Source organism: Hemicordylus capensis, chromosome 14 (genome assembly GCF_027244095.1).
Source record: "Hemicordylus capensis ecotype Gifberg chromosome 14, rHemCap1.1.pri, whole genome shotgun sequence".
In the NCBI taxonomy this organism is placed as follows: Eukaryota; Metazoa; Chordata; class Lepidosauria; order Squamata; family Cordylidae; genus Hemicordylus; species Hemicordylus capensis.
In genome coordinates, this window is record NC_069670.1 from 6,960,517 (window position 1) to 6,981,537 (window position 21,021).

General features: G+C 51.3%; 3 protein-coding genes across 6 annotated transcripts in view; 1 reads left to right on the top strand and 2 right to left on the bottom strand.

Annotated features, from left to right (window-relative positions):
- CTTN (cortactin) overlaps positions 1–3,746 on the bottom strand; it is a 30,720-nt gene extending 26,974 nt beyond the window's left edge. For all 4 annotated transcript variants that reach the window (XM_053278738.1, XM_053278737.1, XM_053278736.1 and 1 more), the window contains exon 1: positions 3,627–3,746. The gene's annotated coding sequence lies outside the window, so the exon portion shown is untranslated. The remainder of the gene's footprint in view (positions 1–3,626) is intronic.
- Positions 3,747–5,989: 2,243 nt separating this feature from the next.
- MAIP1 (matrix AAA peptidase interacting protein 1) lies at positions 5,990–10,770 on the top strand. Its single transcript, XM_053278840.1, has 5 exons — positions 5,990–6,429; positions 7,535–7,606; positions 7,732–7,858; positions 8,833–8,983; positions 10,521–10,770. Exons 1-5 carry the CDS (start codon positions 6,025–6,027, stop codon positions 10,597–10,599), a joined length of 834 nt encoding a protein of 277 aa, XP_053134815.1. The 5' UTR covers positions 5,990–6,024; the 3' UTR covers positions 10,600–10,770.
- Positions 10,771–12,123: 1,353 nt separating this feature from the next.
- On the bottom strand, positions 12,124–20,347 carry TMEM179B (transmembrane protein 179B). Its single transcript, XM_053278839.1, has 5 exons — positions 20,018–20,347; positions 16,508–16,692; positions 15,912–16,046; positions 14,557–14,635; positions 12,124–12,940 (listed from the first exon to the last, which is right to left on the bottom strand). Exons 1-5 carry the CDS (start codon positions 20,330–20,332, stop codon positions 12,800–12,802), a joined length of 855 nt encoding a protein of 284 aa, XP_053134814.1. The 5' UTR covers positions 20,333–20,347; the 3' UTR covers positions 12,124–12,799.
- Positions 20,348–21,021: the final 674 nt, after the last annotated feature.

Consider the following 21,021-nt stretch of genomic DNA (forward strand, 5'->3'; position numbering starts at 1 on the left):
CATGTGTTTTACATTAACGCTTCACCACATATGGAACAGTTCCTAAGGTTTTGTGCTATAAGCATTAAAAATCCTCCCCCAGAAGCAAACTGGACAAAGAGGTTAGATTAATAATCAACTTTCTTAGCCACCCCGTGACAAAACGGTTCTCGGGGCAGCTCACAACAACACAACACTAAAAACATTCAATTCAAAACACAACACAACACAAATTACAGTATAACATATAAAATACAATATGAAACATGTAAATAATAATAATAATCAATTTTTAAAAGCCTGGGTGATCAGAAAGGTCTTCATCTGGCATCTAAAAGAACAAAGTGACAACGCCAGGCAAGCCTTGCTGAGGAGGCTGTTCCACTGACATAGTGCCACCACTGAAAAGGCCCTGTTCCTCGTAGACACCTGCCTCGTCTCATTTGGCAGGAGCACTTGGAGCAGGGCCTCTTAAGGTATGAGGAGGAGAGCTGGCCTTGCAGTATCAAGCCTGAAATGTCCCCTTTGCTAAGCAGGGTCCACCCTGGTTTGCATTTGAATGGGAGACTACATGTGTGAGCACAGCAAGATAATCCCCCTAGGGGGTGGGACTGCTCTGGGAAGAGCATCTGCCTGCTTGCATGCAGAAGGTCCCAAGTTCCCTCCCTGGCAGCATCTCCAAGACAGGGCTGAAAGAGACCCTGGAGAAGCCGCTGCCAGTCTGGGTAGACAATACTGAGCTAAACCGACCAATGGTCTGACTCGGTATATGGCAGCTTCCTATGTTCCTGCGACAGAGGAGGAGAATGCAAGCTTCCATAGCCCAGGTTCCCCACCTTGAGTCCCCAGATGCTGCACTACAACTCCTATCACCCCCAGCCACAACGGCCAAAGGTTATTGAAGGGAGTTGTAGATAGGAATCTGCCATATACAGAGTCAGACGCTTGGTCCATCTAGCTCAGTATCGTCTACCCAGACTGGCAGCGGCTTCTCCCAGGTTGCAGGCAGGAGTCTCTCTCTGCCCGATCTTGGAGATGCTGCCAGGGAGGGAACTGGGAACCAAGATGCTCTTCCCAGAGCAGCTTCATCCCCTGAGGGGAATCTCCTCCAGTGCTCACACATCAAGTCTCCCATTCATATGCAACCAGGGCAGACCCTGCTTAGCTAAGGGGACAATTCATGCCTGCTACCACTAGACCAGCTCTCCTCCAATGACACCTGGTGACACGAGGTTAGGAAGCCCTGATGCAATCAACTCATGTTGATCAGAAAGCGAGTGAAGGTCACTAGTAGTCCAGAAGCAATCCAACAAAAGCCTGGAGTGTGGGAGAAGAGCTGGGGTGAGCAATCATGAATCTACCCAGAAGAGAAGGGAAGCAGAAGTGACTCCCACATAAGCCATGTTCAAATGAACTTTGTACATACAGGTCCTCACCAATGCTCCCCTGCAAGAGGGATTCCCAGATGGCCTGGACTACAATTCCCATAATCCCTAACCCAAGGAGGCCACTGCAGCTACGGATCATGGGAGGGGTAGTCAACACCATCTGGGAATCCCACTTACAGGGAACAACAAGAAATATTTATTAATAATAATAATTCAATTTCTATACCGCCCTTCCAAAAATGGCTCAGGGCGGTTCACACAGAGAAATAACAAATAAATAAGATAGGTCTCTGTCCCCAAATGGCTCACAATCTAAAAGAAACAGAAGACAGACACCAGCAACAGTCACTGGAGGTACTGTGCTGGGGGTGGAGCGGGCCGGTTGCTCTCCCCCTGCTAAATACAAGAGAATCCCCACTTTAGTAAGGTGCCTCTCTGCCCAGTTAGCAGGGAACACTAATCCATTGCCCACCTGCGGAAACCACTACCCCCCACACCCCGAAATTCATGGTTATGGATTTCTGACTTTCATAACCATGTCAGAAATAACATCCCCTTATGTGGACTTCACCCAGCTATGAGCCATTACGTATCTTCCACGGATCCTGAAGGGTTAGACAGATCAGTGCTTGCGAGAGAGAGAGAAATATCTGAATGAATCAAGTTTTGGCCACAGTTGTAACCCATGAGAAGTGTGCGACCTACTGAATCACAAGCAAAGGAATACCCCCTGAATGACAATTTGTTCCCTAAAAAAAAGCACATGTTTACAAACTCAGGAGATCAGCGCCCCTGACTGGATTCAAAGGGTGGAGAGCTGGTTTTGGGGTAGCAGGCATGCATTGCCCCCTGTGTTACGCAAAACTGTCTCCTGTGCTAAGCAGGGTCCACGCTGGTTTGCATTTGGATGGGAGACATGTGAGCCCTGTAAGATGTCCCCTCCCTTAGGAAATGGGGGGCCATAGTAAAATTGAAGAGCATCTACATGCAGAAGGTCCCAAGTTCCCTCCCTGGCGGCATCTCCAAGATAGGTCCGAGAGAGACTCCTGACTGCAAACTTGGAGAAGCTGCTGCCAGTCTGGGTAAATGGACAATACTGAGCGAGATGGACCAAGGGTCTGACTCAGTATAAGGCAACTTCCTATGTTCCTATTTTCCCATGGCTGGTTTCACACAAGCAGCACGTGAAGGAGCAATATATGGGCACCAACTCTGACAACGGCCATGATCCGAAAAGTAAAAAGGAGGGGCGGCACATCCAAGATCAGAAAGATCTCTGTGGCGGGCATCCATTAACCAGCGGCCTGCAGATTTTACTCTTCTCAAGTCATGGCTGAGAAACAGGATTCAGCCACATTACAAAAAGACTGGAGGGCTATTTTGACAGCAACCTAGATCAGACCACCACACTAGTCCCTAGGATGCAAACAGCAAAGCCCCTTACCTTCAAGGTCCACCTCTAGGGATGGCCCAGTCCCTCTCCCATAGACTGAACTCTGCTCTCATAGACCCTGGCAGCATCTTCAAGATAGGGCTGGGAGAGACTCCTGCCTGCAGCCTTGAAAAAGCTGTTGCCAGTCTGGGTAGACAATACCAAGCTAGAAATCCCAACGGTCTGATTCAGTATGTGGCAGCTTTCTATATCCCGATATTCTCTATGTAGCATCAAAGGAGGCCCGCTCCTTTGACTACTCTCTCCTGCACCATGACGCAGGGCGTTCCACAGGCCGCCGAGCGGCATCAGGAGAATCCGAGCAGGGAAAGAGCCAGCCAGGTGGCACCCTTCCCTTCTTGGAGGCGCACGATCCCAGGCAAGGAAGGGGAAAGCCGCCCAGCCCCTGCCTGGGATGGGCTGCCCCGCCGATGGAGAACAAAGAGCAAAGCAGGCAGAGGCAGGCAGCCCGCCCCGACACCACAGGGTGCCACGCGGCGGCTCCCCTCTCCGCTTGCTCCAGACGGGACGCCGGACCCCCAGATCCCTGGTCGCAGGGATGGGCCCCACCTGGCTGCTTCTGGAGCTGATTTGCGGGCGGGAGACCCCATGCAAGGCGGGAGAGGGGGTGGGCGGCACAGGCAAAGCGGAGACCCCCCCCCCCCACACGCACACATTTGCAAAGAGACCCCCAGCTGACCGTCCCTGCAGGCAGCGGCAGGGAGGAGGAGGCGGCCCGGCTGGCCCGATCTCCTCCAGGGGGGACCGGGAGGGGAGCTCCGCCTCGCCCCTGCCAAGCCCCGCACAGCTGGGCTGCTGCCACTCACTTTGTCCCTGGCGGCCCGGGCGTCTCCGGCGCTTCCCTTTTGCAGCGTCCGCAGCTCTCTGGCTCCAGCTCTGGCGCTGCTGCTGCAATTTCCGCCTCTCCCAAGATCCCGTTTCCTGTTTTTGCATCATCCGGCGTCATCAGGTGGGAGAGGGGGGCCAGAGAGGGCTGCTGCTGCCTGCCGGGGCTGGGCTCCCACCGGGGCCCCTGGCTTGGCAGGGTCCGTAGCCGGTTTGCATTTGGACAGGTGGCCACTTGTGTGAGCCGAGGTGATCCCTTAGGGGCTGGGGCTCCGTGGAGGAGCGCCTGCATGGGAACATGAGAAGCTCAAGCTGCCTCCTACCGAGTCAGATTCTTGATGATGATGATCCATCTAGCTTAGCATTGTCCACACAGACCGGCTTCTCCAAGGTTGCAGGCAGGAATCTCTCTCCGCCCTATCTTGGAGATGCTGCCAGGGAAGGAACTTGGGACCTCAGATGCTCTGCCCAGAGTGGCCCCATCCCCCTATGGGGAAGATCTTACAGTGCTTGCACTCACACATGCCGTCTCCCATTCAAATGCAAACCAGGGCAGACCCTGCTTAGCAAAGCAAACAATTCAGGCTTGCTACCACAAGCCCAGTCCTCATAGGGACATAGGAAGCTGCCTTATGCTGAGTCAGACCACTGGTCCATCTAGCTCAGTATTGTCTACACAGACTGGCAGCGGCTTCTCCAAGGTTGCAGGCAGGAGTCTCTCCCAGCCCTACCTGGGCGCTTTATGTATTGGCCTGTAAGGGGATGGCTCATACTTGTAGCCCCCCCCCCCATTCTATCTTGGAGATGCTGCCAGGGAGGGAACTTGGAACCTTCTCTTCCCAGAACTGCATCACCCTCTTAAGGGGAATATCTTACAGCACTCACATGTAGTCTCCCATTCAAATGCAAACCAGGGTGGGCCCTGCTTAGCAAAGGGGGCAATGCATGCTTGCTCCCACACGACCAGTTCCTCTCCTCCAAACTGAGAGAAAACCGAAGGCACCCAAAGAGTGGGACGAGGCTCATTCTTTTGGCGATCAGTGATTTGTTGTTTGTTTGTTTTTAACCCCTGGGGTACAGTTAGATGCTGTGTTAATCTGTGGGGTAAGTCAAGTCAAGTTGTTTCCGTCAAGTCGGTGTCAACTCGTGGCACCCACAGAGCCCTGTGGTGGTCTTGGGTAGAATACAGGAGGGGTTGACCATGGCCTCCTCCTGTGCAGTATGAGATGATGAGGCCTTTCAGCACCTTCCTATATCGCTGCCGCCCGATAGAGGCGTTTCCCATAGTCTGGGAAACATACCAGCAGGGATTCAAACCAACAACCTCTTGCTCCCTAGTTCCCTGCTGCGCCATTAGGGGAACTGTAATTCTGTGGAGTAAAGTACAGAAAACATCCCATCAAGGAAAAAAAGGGACTTGTAAATACAGTGAATAATGCTGGGGAAAGTTGAAGGAAAGAGAAGAGGACGACCAGCAGCAAGGTGGATGGACTCGATGATGACAGCAATGAATGCACTGCTAGGGTTGCCAACTGTCCCTCATTATGCAGGATGTCCTTCATTTCAGAGATGCAGTCTTGGTCCCTATAAGGGCAGTATTTGTCCCTCATTTATTCAATAGCATATAATTCAATTACATATACGCCAATGATACTCAGGCTCTTGATTACCACTGCATACACCTCCCAGCCAGCCCCCCAAAACTTGCATCCCTCATTCTGGCCATGAGATGTTGGCAACCCTATGCACCACAGAGAGCCCTTCAAGGCCAAGTGGGAGACAGATCATCCTGGAGGGAATCTATCTATTTATTATTTATCTGTGCAAACCGCCCTGAGCCATTTTTGGAAGGGCGGTACAGAAATCGAATAAATACATAACTAAAAATAATCTGTGTGGCCGCTAAGAGTCGACACTGACATGACGGCACTTCAACAATCAATCAGTCAGTCAGTCAGTCAGTCAATCAATCACAGCGAAACCCCCATGGGTCTGTGGCTCTGGGGTCCCCGGCCCCACGTGGAGAGCCCCCTGAGGTCGATCCTCCTCCAGCCCTGGAGGCGTCCGTTTGGGTGGGACCCTCAATTCTCTCTCTTTGGGTGGCTCTGAGTCTTTCCCCAAGAGCCCGGGGCTCCTGAAGTCGCGGGCAAGACCAACACGGCGGCGAGAGCGGCGGCTCCCCCCACTTCCTTGCCGAGCTCGCCCCTCTCAGGCCACCCCGGGAAATAGAAGAGCCCGCTGAGGACCCGGGGTGGGCTGGAACCCTCCGCGCAGCGCCCCTTGTTTCCGCCGGGGCCTCTTTAGCCGCTGGACTTGGGTGCTGCTGCCGCCGCCGCTGCTGCCGCCGGACCGGTTTTGCTGCCGGACCAGGGGTCGGCGATGGCGCTGCTGCTGCGGCTGCCTATGGGTGCCCCGCCGCGCTGTTGCGCCCGCTGCGCCTGGCCGCTCCGGATCCCCCTCGGGCAGCCCTCCCGCCGCGGCCTCCTGCTGCTGGCGGCGGCGGCGGCAGCGCTCCCTGCCAAGCCCGGCTGGCTCGGGCTGCCCTCCGCGCCCCACCCTGCCGCCCCCTGGCCGCCGCCGCCGCCCTCCTCCTGCTCCTCCTCGGCCCGCTGGTACAGCAGCAGCCGCGATCCCGAGCCGGGCGGGCGCCGCCGGAAGAGCGTGGTGGTGGTGGGGGTGCCCAACCCCCTGCTGTGGCTCCGCACCCGCCTCTACTTCTTCCTCATCCGCGCCTACTTCGACCAGGATTTCAGCCTCCGCGAGTTCACGCAGGGCGCCCAGCAGGTGCGAGGATGGCTTGGCTGCTGCTGCTGCCGCCGCCTAAAGCATGCACAGCACACACCCAGGCAGGCAGCGGGCTGGCTCTTCTCTCCTCTAGGCGGCTTGGATGCAGCCAGGGTGGAGTGTTGCTACGGGCTCTGAGAAGCTGCTGCCTGCCTTAGATGGAGCCAGACCCCACTTGGTCCCCCTAGCTCAGGGTTGTCTGCCCAGGCTGGCAGCGGCTTCTCTCCATATGAAAATGCATGCACAAAGGACATGTTTGTAACACTCCCTATCCTCAAGCAACGACGGTTGTGTGAGCCTGGTTTGGATTCATTTCATAAGAACATAGGCAGCTGCCATATTCTGAGTCAGACCGTTGGTCCCTCTAGCTCAGGATTGTCTACCCAGGCTGGCAGCGGCTTCTTCGAGGTGGCAGGCAGGAGGCTCTCTCCCAGCCTTGTCTTGGAGAGGCTGCCTGCCAGGGAGGGAACTTGGGACCTTCTGCATGCAAGCAGGCAGGTGCTCTTTGCCAGAGTGGCCCCATCCCTTGGGGGGGAATATTTTCCAGTGCACCCACATGGAGCCTCCCATGCAAATGCAAACCAGGATGGAGCCTGCTTAGCAGAAGGGACAATTCATGTTTGCTGCCACAAGACCAGCTTTTTTTAAAACTGTGTGTAGATTCAGTAGATTACTTTTATGGTCACTGACCAGTAGAACTAACAGGCAGACAGCTATCAACAAGAACAGCAGCCCTGCTGGATCAGGCCCATCTAGTCCAGCATCCTGTTTCCCACAATGGCCCACCAGATGCCTCCGAGAAGCCCACAAGAAAGAGGCGAGGGAATGCCCCCTCTCCTGCTGTTGCTCCCCTGCAACTGAGATTCAGAGGCATCTTGCTTCTGAGGCTGGACGTGGCCTGTAGTCACCAGACCAGTAGCTTTTGATAGACCTGCCCTCCATGAATTTGTCTAAGCTCCCTTTGAAACCATCCAAGCTGGTGGCCACCACCACATCCCATGGCAGAGAATTTGATAGATCAATTCTGCGCTGTGTGAAAACATACTTTCATACAAATGAGTTGACCTGAAATAAATGGGGTGTTTTTTTCTGTTTTGTCTTTTAGGCATTTGCTCTGGTTTCAAGGCTAATTTCTGAGTGTAAATATGATTTACTGGAAGAGCTTGTATCAAAAGAGGTAAAAAAAAGTGCCCTGTTTGGAGATAAGACCCTTTCTATTTTAATGCAATAATTCTCTCACAGATGACAATGTGGAGCAGTTAAGACAGGAGGCTAACGTTAACCGTTTCACTTCTCAATCAGATGCTTCAGGGTCTGAGGGAGAAGCTGTCTTTGCTGTCTGAAAACCACAGAAATGCCCTCGCCGCTGACATGGATGAAATCATGTACACCACAGCAGGAGACGTTGGCATTTATTACGACGACAGTGGTATGCATCCATTTCCGAAACTTCATAGTGAAAGTACTTTAAATTGTTGGAGATCTGTTGTGGGAATAATTTCTCATCCCTTGTCAATGTTGCTCAAAGTTTACATTTTTATTTCGAGGGCTTGTATCCAGCTTTCAACTCGGAAAAATTCCTAAAGTTCCCATTCTCCCCTCTCAGTTCAGATGCTGCAGGGCTGAGGGCCTCTATCCTAGACTTTCTCACCTTCCATAAGCCCTGTTCAGACACTTATGTTGAACACTCATACAACAAAGTGAGGAGAGGAGAATTGGTCTTGTGGACCAGTCTTGAACTGGTCTTGTGGACCCTTTGCTAAGCAAGGTCTGCCCTGGTTCCCATTTGAATGGGAGACCACATGTGTGAGTATTGGAAGATATTCCCCTCATAAGAACAGCCCTGCTGGATCAGGCCCAAGAAGGTCCATCTAGTCCAGCATCCTGTTTCGCACAGTGGCCCACCAGATGCCGCTGGAAGCCTCAGGCAGGCGTTGAGAGGACATGCCCTCTCTAGATGGGCCCTGGGTCTGATCCAGCAGGGCTTTACTTATGTTCTTATGTAGTCAAAACTGTCAGTCTCCTGTTGCTCTAGAGTTAAGATAATCTCTGGCAGCAATAGGGCCAGAAAAGACTTCTGCCTGAAACTTGACCAGCTGCTCTTGGTATAGACACAGAATATCATCCAGACTAAGATGCGAGTGAATACTTCTAGGTGTGCTTGAGGGGGCAGGCAGTTTTCCCTTTGAGGCCAAAGGGGCCCGAGGTTCCCACTGCCTGCCTCACACAGGCTCTCTTATTTTTCCAAGCAGTCTTTGAAATGCAGATCAAGCCATGGGGTGTGTGTGTGTGTTTGCTTGATGCTGTATGTATGCTGTTATTCCACACACACACCCAGTCCACACATCTCTGTAGAACCCCTTTCCTATTTTGCCCCTAATTTCTCTTTGGTCTTGCAAACAGGAAGGAAGTTTGTCAGCATCCTGATGCGTTTCTGGTACCTGACCAGCACCTCCCTACCCGATGAGGCCCCCGATGGAACCAAAGTATTCCAGGTGGTGTTTGGCGACGAGATGACAAAGGAAACGAAACGTCTTTTAACAGCAAATTATGAGTAAGCCTGTTGCCGAATCTTTATATATTTGTTTTCTCTGTATAAATATACTTAAATCAGTGTTTTAATCAGGGACTTTCTTTCTTTCTTGAAGAATCCTATGAGATGGGTGTGACAAACCGGGGATTACTCTATGCTTCCCCAAGATGTGCCCGCAGCAGAGAAGTTGCTCTGATCCCAATTTAGGAGCACGGCGTGATCACAGCAATCTCTCTAGTGAGAGCAGATCCCAGGAAAGCATAGAGCAACCCCTGGCCAATCACAAGTACTCTTATTAGTGCAGCCTTGGAGACGGGCAGCGGCTTCTCCCAGGTTGCAGGCAAAGGTATCTCTCTCAGCCCTATCTTGGAGTTGCTGCCAGAGAGGGAATTTGGGACCCCCTGCATGCAAGCAGGCAAATGCTCTTCCCAGAGCAGCCCCTAAGGGGAATCTCTTACAAGGCTCACACATGTAGCCTCCCATTCAAATGCAAACCAGGGCAGCCTCTGCTTGGCAAAGGGGACAAGTCATACTTGCTCCCACAGGATTAGCTCTCCTCCACAATGCAAAGTGGTGCAAAATACATATCATGATAGACATGGTGAAGAGTGAGCCCATATTTGCAGGGACCCTGGGACACACCACCACATAGACAGTCTCTGTCCTATGGGATCTTTTATTGGTAAAGATCGGGGCACTCCATAGTTCTCAAATGCTGTTCCCCCTCCCAATCAATAAGAAACAATAAGATTCCCACCAAACTATACACTAACCATGTAACGAAAATTAAGCAATAACTGATAATGACTTCCAGTCCTTTTTGTCTTATCTTAGATTGTATGTTCAATTATAGTACTACACTGGATCAAACTATTGCTTGCTTTTCATTACATGGTTAGTGTATTGTTTGGTAGGGATCTTATTGTTTCTTGTTGGTTTGATCTTAGAGATTCCAGGATGCATGATATATCTTGGTGGTGGTGGTGTTTTTTTTCTCCACCACATGGCTGTCATTCACAGATATAGGGAAATAAACTGCATGTTTGGGGACAGTCGTGGGAAGGGGCTTTAAATTTATCGCAGTCGCCCATTGTGCATCAAATGAGCAGGCTTTTCTTCTCTTCCCCCCCCCCAGCAGGCTTCCTGCATTACATCTTCTTTGCTTTGCCCCATAGAACCTAAAGAGAGGCCTTGAGGCTTAAAGCTACTTTTGTCTACATAGATCAGCCCTGGAGTCTGTTTCATAGCCATGCTAGCAGGTGATGGAAGCCAGGAAATGGCCTTTTATTTACGTTTACTGCAGAGATGCTAATATCAGCGTGATTTCTTAGCAGGATTTTTGAGAATCACATTCTGCAGACTATAGAATGGAAGGAGAAACACCTTTTGTTCCATTGTTAAGAGATGGTTGGCTCTCGGGCTATAAGAAGTCTCTGAGCATGTTCCCGATTCAAAAAACGTAAAAATAAAAATGGTTGGTTTTCCATTTCCTTCTGTTTTCCTCTCCTGGATATAATCAGCTTGACATATGTCACAGTGTCTTTTCTTTCTTCCCAAGGTTTCGACGAGAATTTACACAAGGTGTGAAACCAGACTGGATAATTACACGGATTGAACATCCGAAGCTCTTGGAATAAATTGACTTGAGCAGAGACTTTCAGAGACACTTGTCAATATCCTAACATATCAAGGAACATCTCAAGACTGGAGTCTCCCAGTCTCTTTTGTGAATTGATTTTTTTTTGTACTTAATTTTACAGACACCATATATTGCTCTGAAGCTTAAAAATAAAAGATCACCCACCAGACTTGGAAACCGTACTACCTAAATTTGGGTTTAACTCGTTGTTCAAGGCTTCAATATAAAGCACAGCATAGCTGAGGTTCCCCATCTGCAGAGGTCCTCCAGATGTTGCTGAGCTACAGTTTATTGTGTAGGGAGGAGAACCGGTCTTGCCTCCTTTGCTAAACAGGCTCTGCCTTGGTTTGCATTTGAATGGGAGACTACATATGTGAGCACTGCAAGATCCTGAAGGTTGCTTATTAGCTGGGATCCCGAGCTTTCTGCAAGGGAATCTGGTTGCGTAGGTAGCTGCCTTGTACTGAGTGAGGCCCTTGGTCCATCTAGCTTGGTTTCAAGAACCCTCAAGTCCTATGCAGGTTGGTTGAAGGAGCTGGGGATGTTCAGCCTGCAGATGTGAAGGCGGCGGGGGGGACGGGGGACGAGAACTATCTACAAATATCGGAAGGGTGGCCACTCAGAAAGAGGAGCAGAAGTGTTGCTCCTAAGGGCAGCGCTAGAACCAACAGGTTGGAATGAGAAGGTAGCAGGTTCAGGCTAAGCATTAGGAAGAACGGCCCGACTAGAAGAGCTGTTGGACTGTGGAACACTCTGCCTCATGCAGGAATGAGCTCTCCTTCACTGGTGGTTTTCAAGCAGAGGCTTGATAGGCATCTGTGAGGGATGCTGGAGCAATTTCCCACACTGAGCAGTGGGTTGATCTAGACTTCTAGGGTCCCTTCCAACTCGACAATTCTAGGATTCATGCTCTGTACTGTCAACCCTGACCGGCAGCAGCTCTCAGGCGAGATCTTTCCCAGCCCTACCAGGAGGTGCCATCATGGATGGAATCTGGAACCTTCTGCATGCAAAGCAAACGCTCTTCCCTATGAGCTACGACCGTTTCCCCTCTGCAACTAAATGGAACAACTATCTATCTATATATTTCTCTAAGGCGTACCTGTCGCTAATCCCATGCGTGGCAGCTCTTGTGAGAGTTCACGAACAAGCTGTCGACAGAGGGAGAGGGAAGCGGTGGTGCTGGCGGACAGGCTTGCAGGCAAGGTGGGAAACAAAGTGCCGGCCAGGGGAGAGGGGAAGAAAACGGCGGGGGACAGATGGAGAGAACTAGGAGGCACAGATGTTCTGCGCACAGCCCAGCTAGTTCCTTTTAATTTGCAATTGTGGGCCTCGGATCAGGGAGCAGAAGTGGATTTCCTGAGTTAATTGCAGGTCCTGTTGGGGAAGAGTATGGGACTCTTTCCCACCACGAGAATCTGCTTGCATGGCTAGATCCCGTTTTTTGTGCATATCTTTTGGGCTTGCATGGCATCGCTCTGGCCTATAGCGGAAGCCAGACCTTTCCTAAGGAATCTGGAGATTCTGTGGGAGAGTACCATTTTATTTACTGGCTGCACTTATATAAAATCTCTGGGCGGTTTACAAATTAGAACACACCCATCAAAACCTTAAATCCTATAAAACAAATCAAAATCGCCATCAATAAAACTTAAAACATTATAAACTAAAAGCCAGATAAGAGAGGTGCGTTTTCAGGAGCAGCTTAAAAACAGCCAGAGATGAGAAGGTTCTGGTTTCACTGGGGAGTGCGTTCCAGAGTCCTGGGGCAACCCTAGAGGAGGTCCAGTTGGGGGTCACCACCGAACGAGCCAGTGGGAACTGCAACCAGACCTTGGGGTTCATGGAAAAGAAGGCACTGTCTTACGTCTCTTATGACCAAGAGGCAGACCTTGCTCCACCTTCCCCACCCCACCCTCCAGTTCTCAGGACAAAATATGTACTTTTAAAGGTAGTCCAAGCACTATCTGTCTGCAGGAAACTGACGGAGGCTGCCACTGGAAAGATCCACCCCTTTGGCACACCGTGGCAGAGAGAGCAAGAGCGAGAGCCCTCTCCTTCGAGCTTCTGATGAGAACGGGAGGCGAGAAGGGCCTCCAAGACTGATCTGCAAACAGCTGTGGGGACGATCCCTGCCTCTGTCCTCCTTCCAGGGGTGAGGGCCTCCCACTCCTTTGCCTCGCCAAGGTCCCGGCCTCCTATCCCCAAAGATGAGTCCTCTCGTCAGCCCACGTGAGGCCGCCCTCTTGCGGAGGCGGGGATGGCGTTCCGGTGCAGAATTCCACCAACAGCAAGATCAGTGTCAGGCACCAGAAGAAGAGGTTCACCCAGGCGGCCGCCTGAAGCCGGAAAAGGAAACAAATATTGATGAAAACCAAGAACCTATTACTCCCGCCCTTGCCAAACAAGGGATACTAGGGAGGGGGACTTTATGGTGGTGGTGCCCCCTCTAACGGAATAGCCTCCCCAATGAGGCTCGCCTGACACGGTCACTTGGTTCTTTTAGACACCAGACAAAGACCTTTCTGTTCTGCTTTTTGAGACTGGTTTGGTTTTTTTTAAAGAAGTTTTATAACGTTTTGCACTGTACTTTGTATTTTCTGTTGTAATTTAATTATGTGTTTGAATGGGATGCTTTTATTGTTGTGAGCTGCCCAGAGAACAATTAGTGATGAGACAGCTAACAAAGTTTGATTAATAATTATTATTGCAAGGGGCTGGGCTGAGCTGGTAGAACAGCCGGGCTCAATTATATTTGAACCCTCTTCTCTTTGTTCCATGGGAGGAAGCTGCCTTATACTGAGTTGGAACCTTGGTTGATCTAGCTCAGTATTGTCTTCACAGACTGGCAGCAGCTTCTCCAAGGTTGCAGGCAGGAGTCTCTCTCAGCCCGATCTTGGAGATGCTCCCAGGGAGGGAACTTGGGACCTTCTGCATCAAAAGCAGATGCAAGCTATGGCCCCATCCCCCGGGATCCATCAGACTCTTGGTCCATCAAGCTCAGAACTGTCTACACTGACTCTCCAAGGACAAGACCAGCTTTCCTCTAGGACTATGATAGTCCAGCATCCTCACATTCCTCGCCAAGCTTGAACATAGGGCGCTGCCTTCTACTGAGTCAGACCCTTGGTCCATCTAGCTCAGTATTGTCTACCCAGACTGGCAGCGGCTTCTCCAAGGTTGCAGGCAGGAATCTCTCTCAGCCCTATCTGGAGGGAACTGGGAACCTTCTGCATGCAAGCAGGCCGGTGCTCTTCCCAGAGCAGCCCCATCCCCTGCGGGGATTGCCTCCAATGTTCAAACAGAGGCCGCGTCCAATTTCCCTGCTGCTGCAGTGCTGGTACTTTCCCAATAATGCTACCACAAAGCCAATATGCGTTAAATTACGGGGAGGAAAAAATCTAAATTGCAAAAAAGTATGACTGGGCATCTGACTGTTAAAAATAAACTTGTAGTGTGATCATCAGAAGAAGCTGCCATATACCCAGTCAGACCGTTGTTCCATCTAGCTCAGTACTCTCCACACTGACTGGCAGCAGCTCTCCAAGGCTTGAAACGGGAGTCTCTCCCAGCCCTACCTGGAGATGCTGCCAGGGATTGAACCGGAGACCTCCGACATGCAAGCAGAGGCTCCACCGTTGAGCTATGGTCCATCCCCTAAGACAAGGGCAGGCAAACTTGGCCCTCCAGCTGTTGTTGAACTACAATTCCCAGCATCCTCAGCTAACTATGTGGCAGGGGGTGATGGGAGTTGTAGTTCAGCAACATCTGGCGCACCACAGGTGGCCTTAAGGGGAATATCTGGCAGTAGGTCATCTTCACTTTGAGCGTGGTTGGAGTGGTTGAGTTTTGGATTGGTTGAGTCCTCTGGGTCTTTGGGGGCAGCAAAAGACCATGTCAAAAGGTAGGTGCAAGGGAAGTGGATTAAGCCAGTGGAAACGTAACTGCCACTCACCTCTGCAGTGTAGAGGTTGTCATAGAATCTTTCCGCGTGGTAAGGAGGGACCCACGGGCGGTGTTGAGCCTCCTGGCAACTACAAGAGTGGAAAGCCAAAAGCGTGAGCCATCTAAATCTCCCGGTTGTTACTATGGAGGGAAATAACTTTGGCACTTCATGTTTATGAACATAGGAGAAGGCCCATTCCCGAGTAGCTGCCAGGTGAGTTGGCGGCAGCCACTGGTGAACCTCTCCAGGTGATCTTATCTATCTATCTATCTATCTATCAAATTTGTACACAGCCCCAAACGTTTGTCTCTGGGCAGTTAACAAGAGCATAAAACAAGTTAAAAACATATACAAAAAGCTGAAAACCATTTAACAATTTAAAAATGAACCAGAGATTAAAACCTAAATTTTTTTAGGAAGCTGAGAAAGCTTGGGCGAAAAAGATGGGTTTTCGGGTGTTTTTTAAAAAATCTGCCAGAGATGGGGAGGATCATATCTCAGCAGAGAGCGCATTCCACAATCTCGGGGCAGCGACCGAGAAGGCCCGTCTCTGTGTAGCCACCAAATGAATTGGCGGTAACTGGAGACGGACCTCCTCAGATGACCTCAATGGGCGGTGGGGCTCATACCGTAGTGAAGAAGATGCTCTCTTAGATACCCAGGGCCTAAGCTGTTTAGGTACTATAGGGAAATGCTTGCCTAACAAGCAGAAGGTTGCCGGTTTGAATCCCTGCTGGTACTATATCGGGCAGCAGCAATATAGGAAGGTGCTGAAATGCATCATCTCACAGGAGGAGGCCATGGTCAACCCCTCCTGTATTCTACCAAAGACAACCACAGGAGTCGGAATCGACTTGACGGCACACTTTACATTTAAGCTGTTTAGGGCTTTATATGTAATAACCAGCACCTTTTCTTTTGCCCAGAAACTTATCGGCAGCCAGTGCAATTCCTTCAACACAGGAGTGATCTGGTCTCTTCCAGATGACCCAGAGACCAACCTGGCTGCCGCATTCTGGACCAACTGCAGTTTCCGGACTACGTACAAAAGCAGCCCCACATAGAACACATTGCAGTCATCCAGCCTAGAGGTTACCGGCCGATGTACCACCCTTTTGAGGATGTTCATCTCAAGAAACGGCCGCAGCTGGCATATCGTCCGAAGCTGATAAACAGCACCTCTGGTTATAATGACATAACTAAAAAGGGATTCTTTATTTTTACAGACTTCTCCATGCAGTTCTTATCGTCGCTTCTTGAAAACTATCTCCATTGAGTCACGAGAGTTTTCAGTATTTAGAGAATTAGCTTCTCTTGCAGTTTTTGCAAACTTAGCACTGAGGAGTGCCCTTTGATCTCCTCACCTGTTTGCCGCGACAGACTTCTGAATGGACCCACAGAGGGTATCCATCCCAACCCGAAGAACGCAGGCCGAGATCAGCAAGAAGAAGAGAACCGCACCCACGAGCATCAGAGACCCTTTGAGCCACACGCGATCCCTGCAGGGAACGATACGGACGGTCAAGAATAAGCCAAACCACTCCGACGGTGAACTCCCCAAGCGAAGATGAGAGGCTGATTTTCCAAAACGGAAAACTTTCTAGAAAATTTCCCAGTACTTAATTTTTCCGTGGAAATGTTTCCATGTCTAAAATGAATGTGTGCCAATGAGCTATGAGGCAAACTTGATCATTTTCCAGGTGATTATAGGAAGTGTTTAAGTAAGTAAGTTTACTATTGCAATCAGTGGCCATAACCACTGCTAACACATTAAAACATTCCCCTGCTAACTAAGCAAAGAGGCACCTTTTAAAAGTGGCGATTCTCTTGTATGTAGCAGGGGGAGAGCAACTGGCCCTATCCAGCCCCAACACAGTATTCCACAAAGTTTCCCAGGACACTTTCCAGTTCGATGTTTTCCAGAAAGCCTCCATCTCTGCCCCACGGTTTCCCCACTTACCACTGTCCATCACCAATGAAACAGCTGTAGATGCCCAGGAGCAGAACACAGAAGGAGAAGAGAGCCGCGAGGATGGAGACGCCAGAGACGAAGTAGCAGAGAGAGATGTGACTGGAGGAGCTCAAAATCAACGTCCCGTTGTAAATGACGGAACCGTAGAGGATACACTGGCTGCCAAATTCCCCCTGGAAGGGAGAGAGAGAAGGCGGGTTCACTATGAGAGAGGAGTCATGGGGGGGGGCTGCCCTACTCCCTTGGACCTCCAGAACATGATTCTTGGTCTTTATTTTATTTATTTGTGTTTACATATATATCCTGCTCTTCCCTCCACGAAGCCCAGAGGTTTTGCCCATGGTTGTGTTTATCGTCACAACAACCCTGTGAGGTAGGTTAGGCTGAGAAATATGTGACTGGCCCAGAGTCACCCAGTGAATTTAATGGCTGAACGGGGATTTGAACTCAGGTCTCCCCGGTCCTAGAGTGTCCCCAACACTCTAACCACTGCACCATGCTGGCTCTCAAATCTAAACAGAAGATGGGGGAAACTTATTTATCAATCAATATTTATCTAATGCCTGAGAGGTATATCCCAGGCAGTGTACATAATTTACACTGTACAACAAACATATCACAGGATAAAACAATTGTACGAAACAAAAAATGAGCAATATAAAATTATTTATGCCATAAGAACATACAAGCTGCAATTCAGTTTCAGCATTGCCTACACTGGCTGGCAGCAGCTTCTCCAAGGTTTCAGGCAGGAGTGTCTCCCAGCCCTACCTGGAGATGCTGCCAGGGACTAAACCCAAGACTTTCTGCCTGCAAGTCGATACTCTGCCACTGAGCCATGTTTCCATCCTCTAAAAGGGACACATGAGACTGCCTTCTGAGTCAGACCACTGGTCCATCTAGCTCAGTCTTGTCTACCCAGGCTGGCAGCGGCTTCTCCACGGTTGCAGGCAGGAGTCTCTCTCAGCCCTCTCTGGAAATGCTGCCAGGGAGGGAACCTGGGAACCTTCTGTGTGCAAGCAGGCAGGTGCTTTTCTCAGAGCAGTCCCTAAGAGGAATCTCTTCTAGTGCTCACACATGTAGTCTCCCATCCAAGTGCAAACCAGGGCAGACCCTGCTTAGCAAAGGGGGCCATTCCTGTTTGCTACCACAAGGCCAGCTCTCCCATGCAATGGGGCTAGTTTCCAGGTAGGTGTGACCAGGAATTCATGCTTGGCCGATGGACCTGTCAATATTGCTGAAGCAATTGTCGAATGTGTCCAAGCTGGAACTTTTTCGAACAACAAAACAGACTTTAAGCATCAACATGTTTGCTGTGTTTCAGCCGGCTACAAAAACAGGGAGTGGCTGTTGTGAAACATCGAAATCAACCTCAGAAAAATAAACATAAAACATAAAACAAACAGTTTGAACCCTGGAGGGGCTGCAGGAGCTGGTCTTCGGGTAGCAGGGCTTCCAAGGCAGCGTGCAGAGGATTAAGCCAATCCAGGGATGGTGTGAGGATGAACTGTCCCCTTTGCTAAATGGGGGCCACCTCGGTTTGCATTTGGATGGGAGACTGCATGTGAGTACTGTAAAAGGAGCCATAGCTCATAGGAAGCTGCCATCTACTGAGTCAGACCCTTGGCCCATCTAGCTCAGCATTGTCTACACAGACTGGCAGCAGCTTCTCCCAGGTTGCAGGCAGGAGTCTCTCTCAGCCCTATCTTGGAGATGCTGCCAGGGAGGGAACCGGGAACCTAGATGCTCTTCCCAGAGCGGCTCCATCCCCTCAGGGGAATCTCTTATGGTGCTCACACTTCTAGTCTCCCATTCAGATGCAAACCAGGGCAGACCCTGCTTAGCAAAGGGGGCAATTCCTGCTGGCTACCACCAGACCAGCTCTCCTTCCTGCTTGGTGGAAGAGCATCGGTATGCTTGCTTTCAGAAGCTCCCGGGTTCAATCCCTGGCAGCATCTCCAGGTAGGGCTGGGAGAAATTCTCGCCCGAAGCCCTGTAAAGCTGCTGCCAGTCAGTGTAGTAGAGGATATGGACTGTGTACCGGCAGCTTACTACCGACTTACCAAGGGAGAGGGAACGGGAGAGGGAACAGGAGAAAAAGGAGGGCGTGCCCAGGAGGCTTGTAGATGTAAAGAGAGCGCGTGACACAATCCAAGGTGAAAGGGATCTCGCAAGGGGAAGGAAGCCAGTTGTGCGCTCCAGCAAAGAGCCGGAAGCCCTCGCTGGGCTGCTCAGCTGACGAGTATTATGCACAGCCCTGACCCTCACATGACGCAGCCCAAGGCAGGCTGCGTGGCTTCCGAGCGGGGAGGCCTCACCCCTCTGGTTCTCCCTTGTTCTTTTCAGGTTGCAGGAGGCTGTACACGATGACTTGTCCCCTTAGCTAAGCAGGGCCCACCCTGGTTTGCATTTGAATGGGAGACCACATGTGTGAGCACTGTCAGATATTCCTCTTAAGGGATGGAACCGCTCTGGGAAGAGCAAAAGGTTCCCAGTTCCCTCCCTGGCAGCATCTCCAAGATAGGGCTGGGAGAGACTCCTGCCTGCAGCCTTGGAGAAGCCGCTGCCAGTCTGGGAAGACAATCCTGAGCTTGATGGACCAAAGGTCTGACTCAGTAGATGGCAGCTTCCTATGTTCCTATCTAACTATTGTCTACACTGACTGGCAGGCCTGGTCACAAGGACTTGAAACTCCATACTGCGGTTCTCGAACTTGGGTTCCCAGATGTTAGCCCCCTCATCCCCTTTGGCCATAGTGGCAGGGGATGATGGGAGTTGTAGTCTAGCCACAGCTGAAGGGCCAGCTTTGTCCACCCCCACACCTGGTTTACTGGAAGAGCAGAGCACCTCATTCTCAGAACTTTCTAATGAGGCGAAACTTTCCTCCACTTGAGTGGCCGAGAGGAATCCGGATTAAGGAGGGATTCGTTTTAGCAATGTTGAGAACAGAAGTTTGCAGGCACACCGCCTAAAAGCCCTTTTCCTCCGCATCCCGGATATCAGGGAAGTGGGGGGGGGGTGGTTTCCTTGTGTTTAATGGGAAGGGGGCAGTTGGGAAAAATTCTCCCTCTTTTTCTAGGCAGAAAGGTGCAGAGGCTCAAATACTGATGCAGAAGAGACTCCGGAAGCCCTCATCCTGATCCCAGGGGGTGCTGGCTGCGAGCGCTGAGCGGCGTTCCCTGGGATGGAAAAGCTCTCTGCATGTGCTCAGAGGCAATCTCTCCCCTTGACAGAGCACAGCCCTGCCCAAGTCCTGGCAGCACTGGGCAGGCACTCGGCACATGCCCACGGTCACCAGGGACCTGCAGCCCTCGCCCCTACCTGCCGCGCAAGCCCGAAGAGGCGCTCTGTGTATGCCCGGGGGCCCCCTCGCCCTGCAGCGGCGCCGTGGGTGGCTCCGACGTTGCAGGCACCCAGGAGCGCGGCCGGGGAGGAAGGGACCAGGTGTGGGGGTCCCCCAAGCCCCCTCCCTCCAAGCCCCCCACCCCGCGTCCTTACCTGGGTGACGGTGAGGGCGGAGGCGCAGATGATCCCGCAGAGGAAAGCGGCGGCGTGCACGGCCAACTCCACGAGCTGCGGGGCCGAGAGGCGCGCCATCTTCCAGCCCAGGCAGGCAGGAGTCTCCGCCCCGTCGGGCTGCGAGGAGGCGGTAGCCAGCAGCACGTGGGATTGGGCCCCTGGGCAGGGGGCGGGGGCAGGCTGCTGGGACGCACGGCTGCGCTCTTTGCGCTCAGTATTTGCATTCAGCTGGGGGCAGGCAGGAGTCTCACAGGTGCGTCTCCAGGACTTCCTGCCGGCGCTCAGCCTTTGCATTTAACATTTGCAGCTGAGAGCAGGCAGGAGTCTCACAGGTGCGTCTCCGGGACTGCACTTAACCTTTGCATTTAGCCTTTGCAGCGAAGGGGGAGGCAGGAACCTCACAGGTGCATCTCCAGGACTTCCTGCCTGCACTTCGCCTTTGCATTTAACTTTTGCAGCTGAGGAGAAAAGGCTGCTGCTTCTGTGCTATGCTTGTGGGTGTTTTCTGTTGGTTTAGGGAAAATAAAAAGGAAACACACACGTCGGAAAGTTGGGGCTACAGCTCAGTTGAAGAGCATCTGCCTGCTTTGTGTTCAAAAAGCCCTCGATTCATTCCCTGGCAGCATCTCTAGGTAGGGCTGGGAGAGACCCCTGCTTGTGACCTTGGAGAGCTGCTGCCAGTCAGTGTAGACAAGACTGAGTTGGACGGATCCAATGGTCTGATTCAGCATTTGGCAGCTTCCTCCGTTTCTAGTGCATGGGATTTTTTGCAGGGCCTGGGGCTGTTGTTTCACACACAGAAGGTCCCAGGTTCCCTCCCTGGCACTTTTGCAGCTGAGGGACAGGCAGGAATCTCACAGGTGCGTCTCCAAGACTGTGGTTATTTTATTAATTATTATTATTATTATTATTATTATATTTATATCCCGCTGTTCCTCCAAGGAGCCCAGAGCGGTGTACTACATACTTGAGTTTCTCTTTCA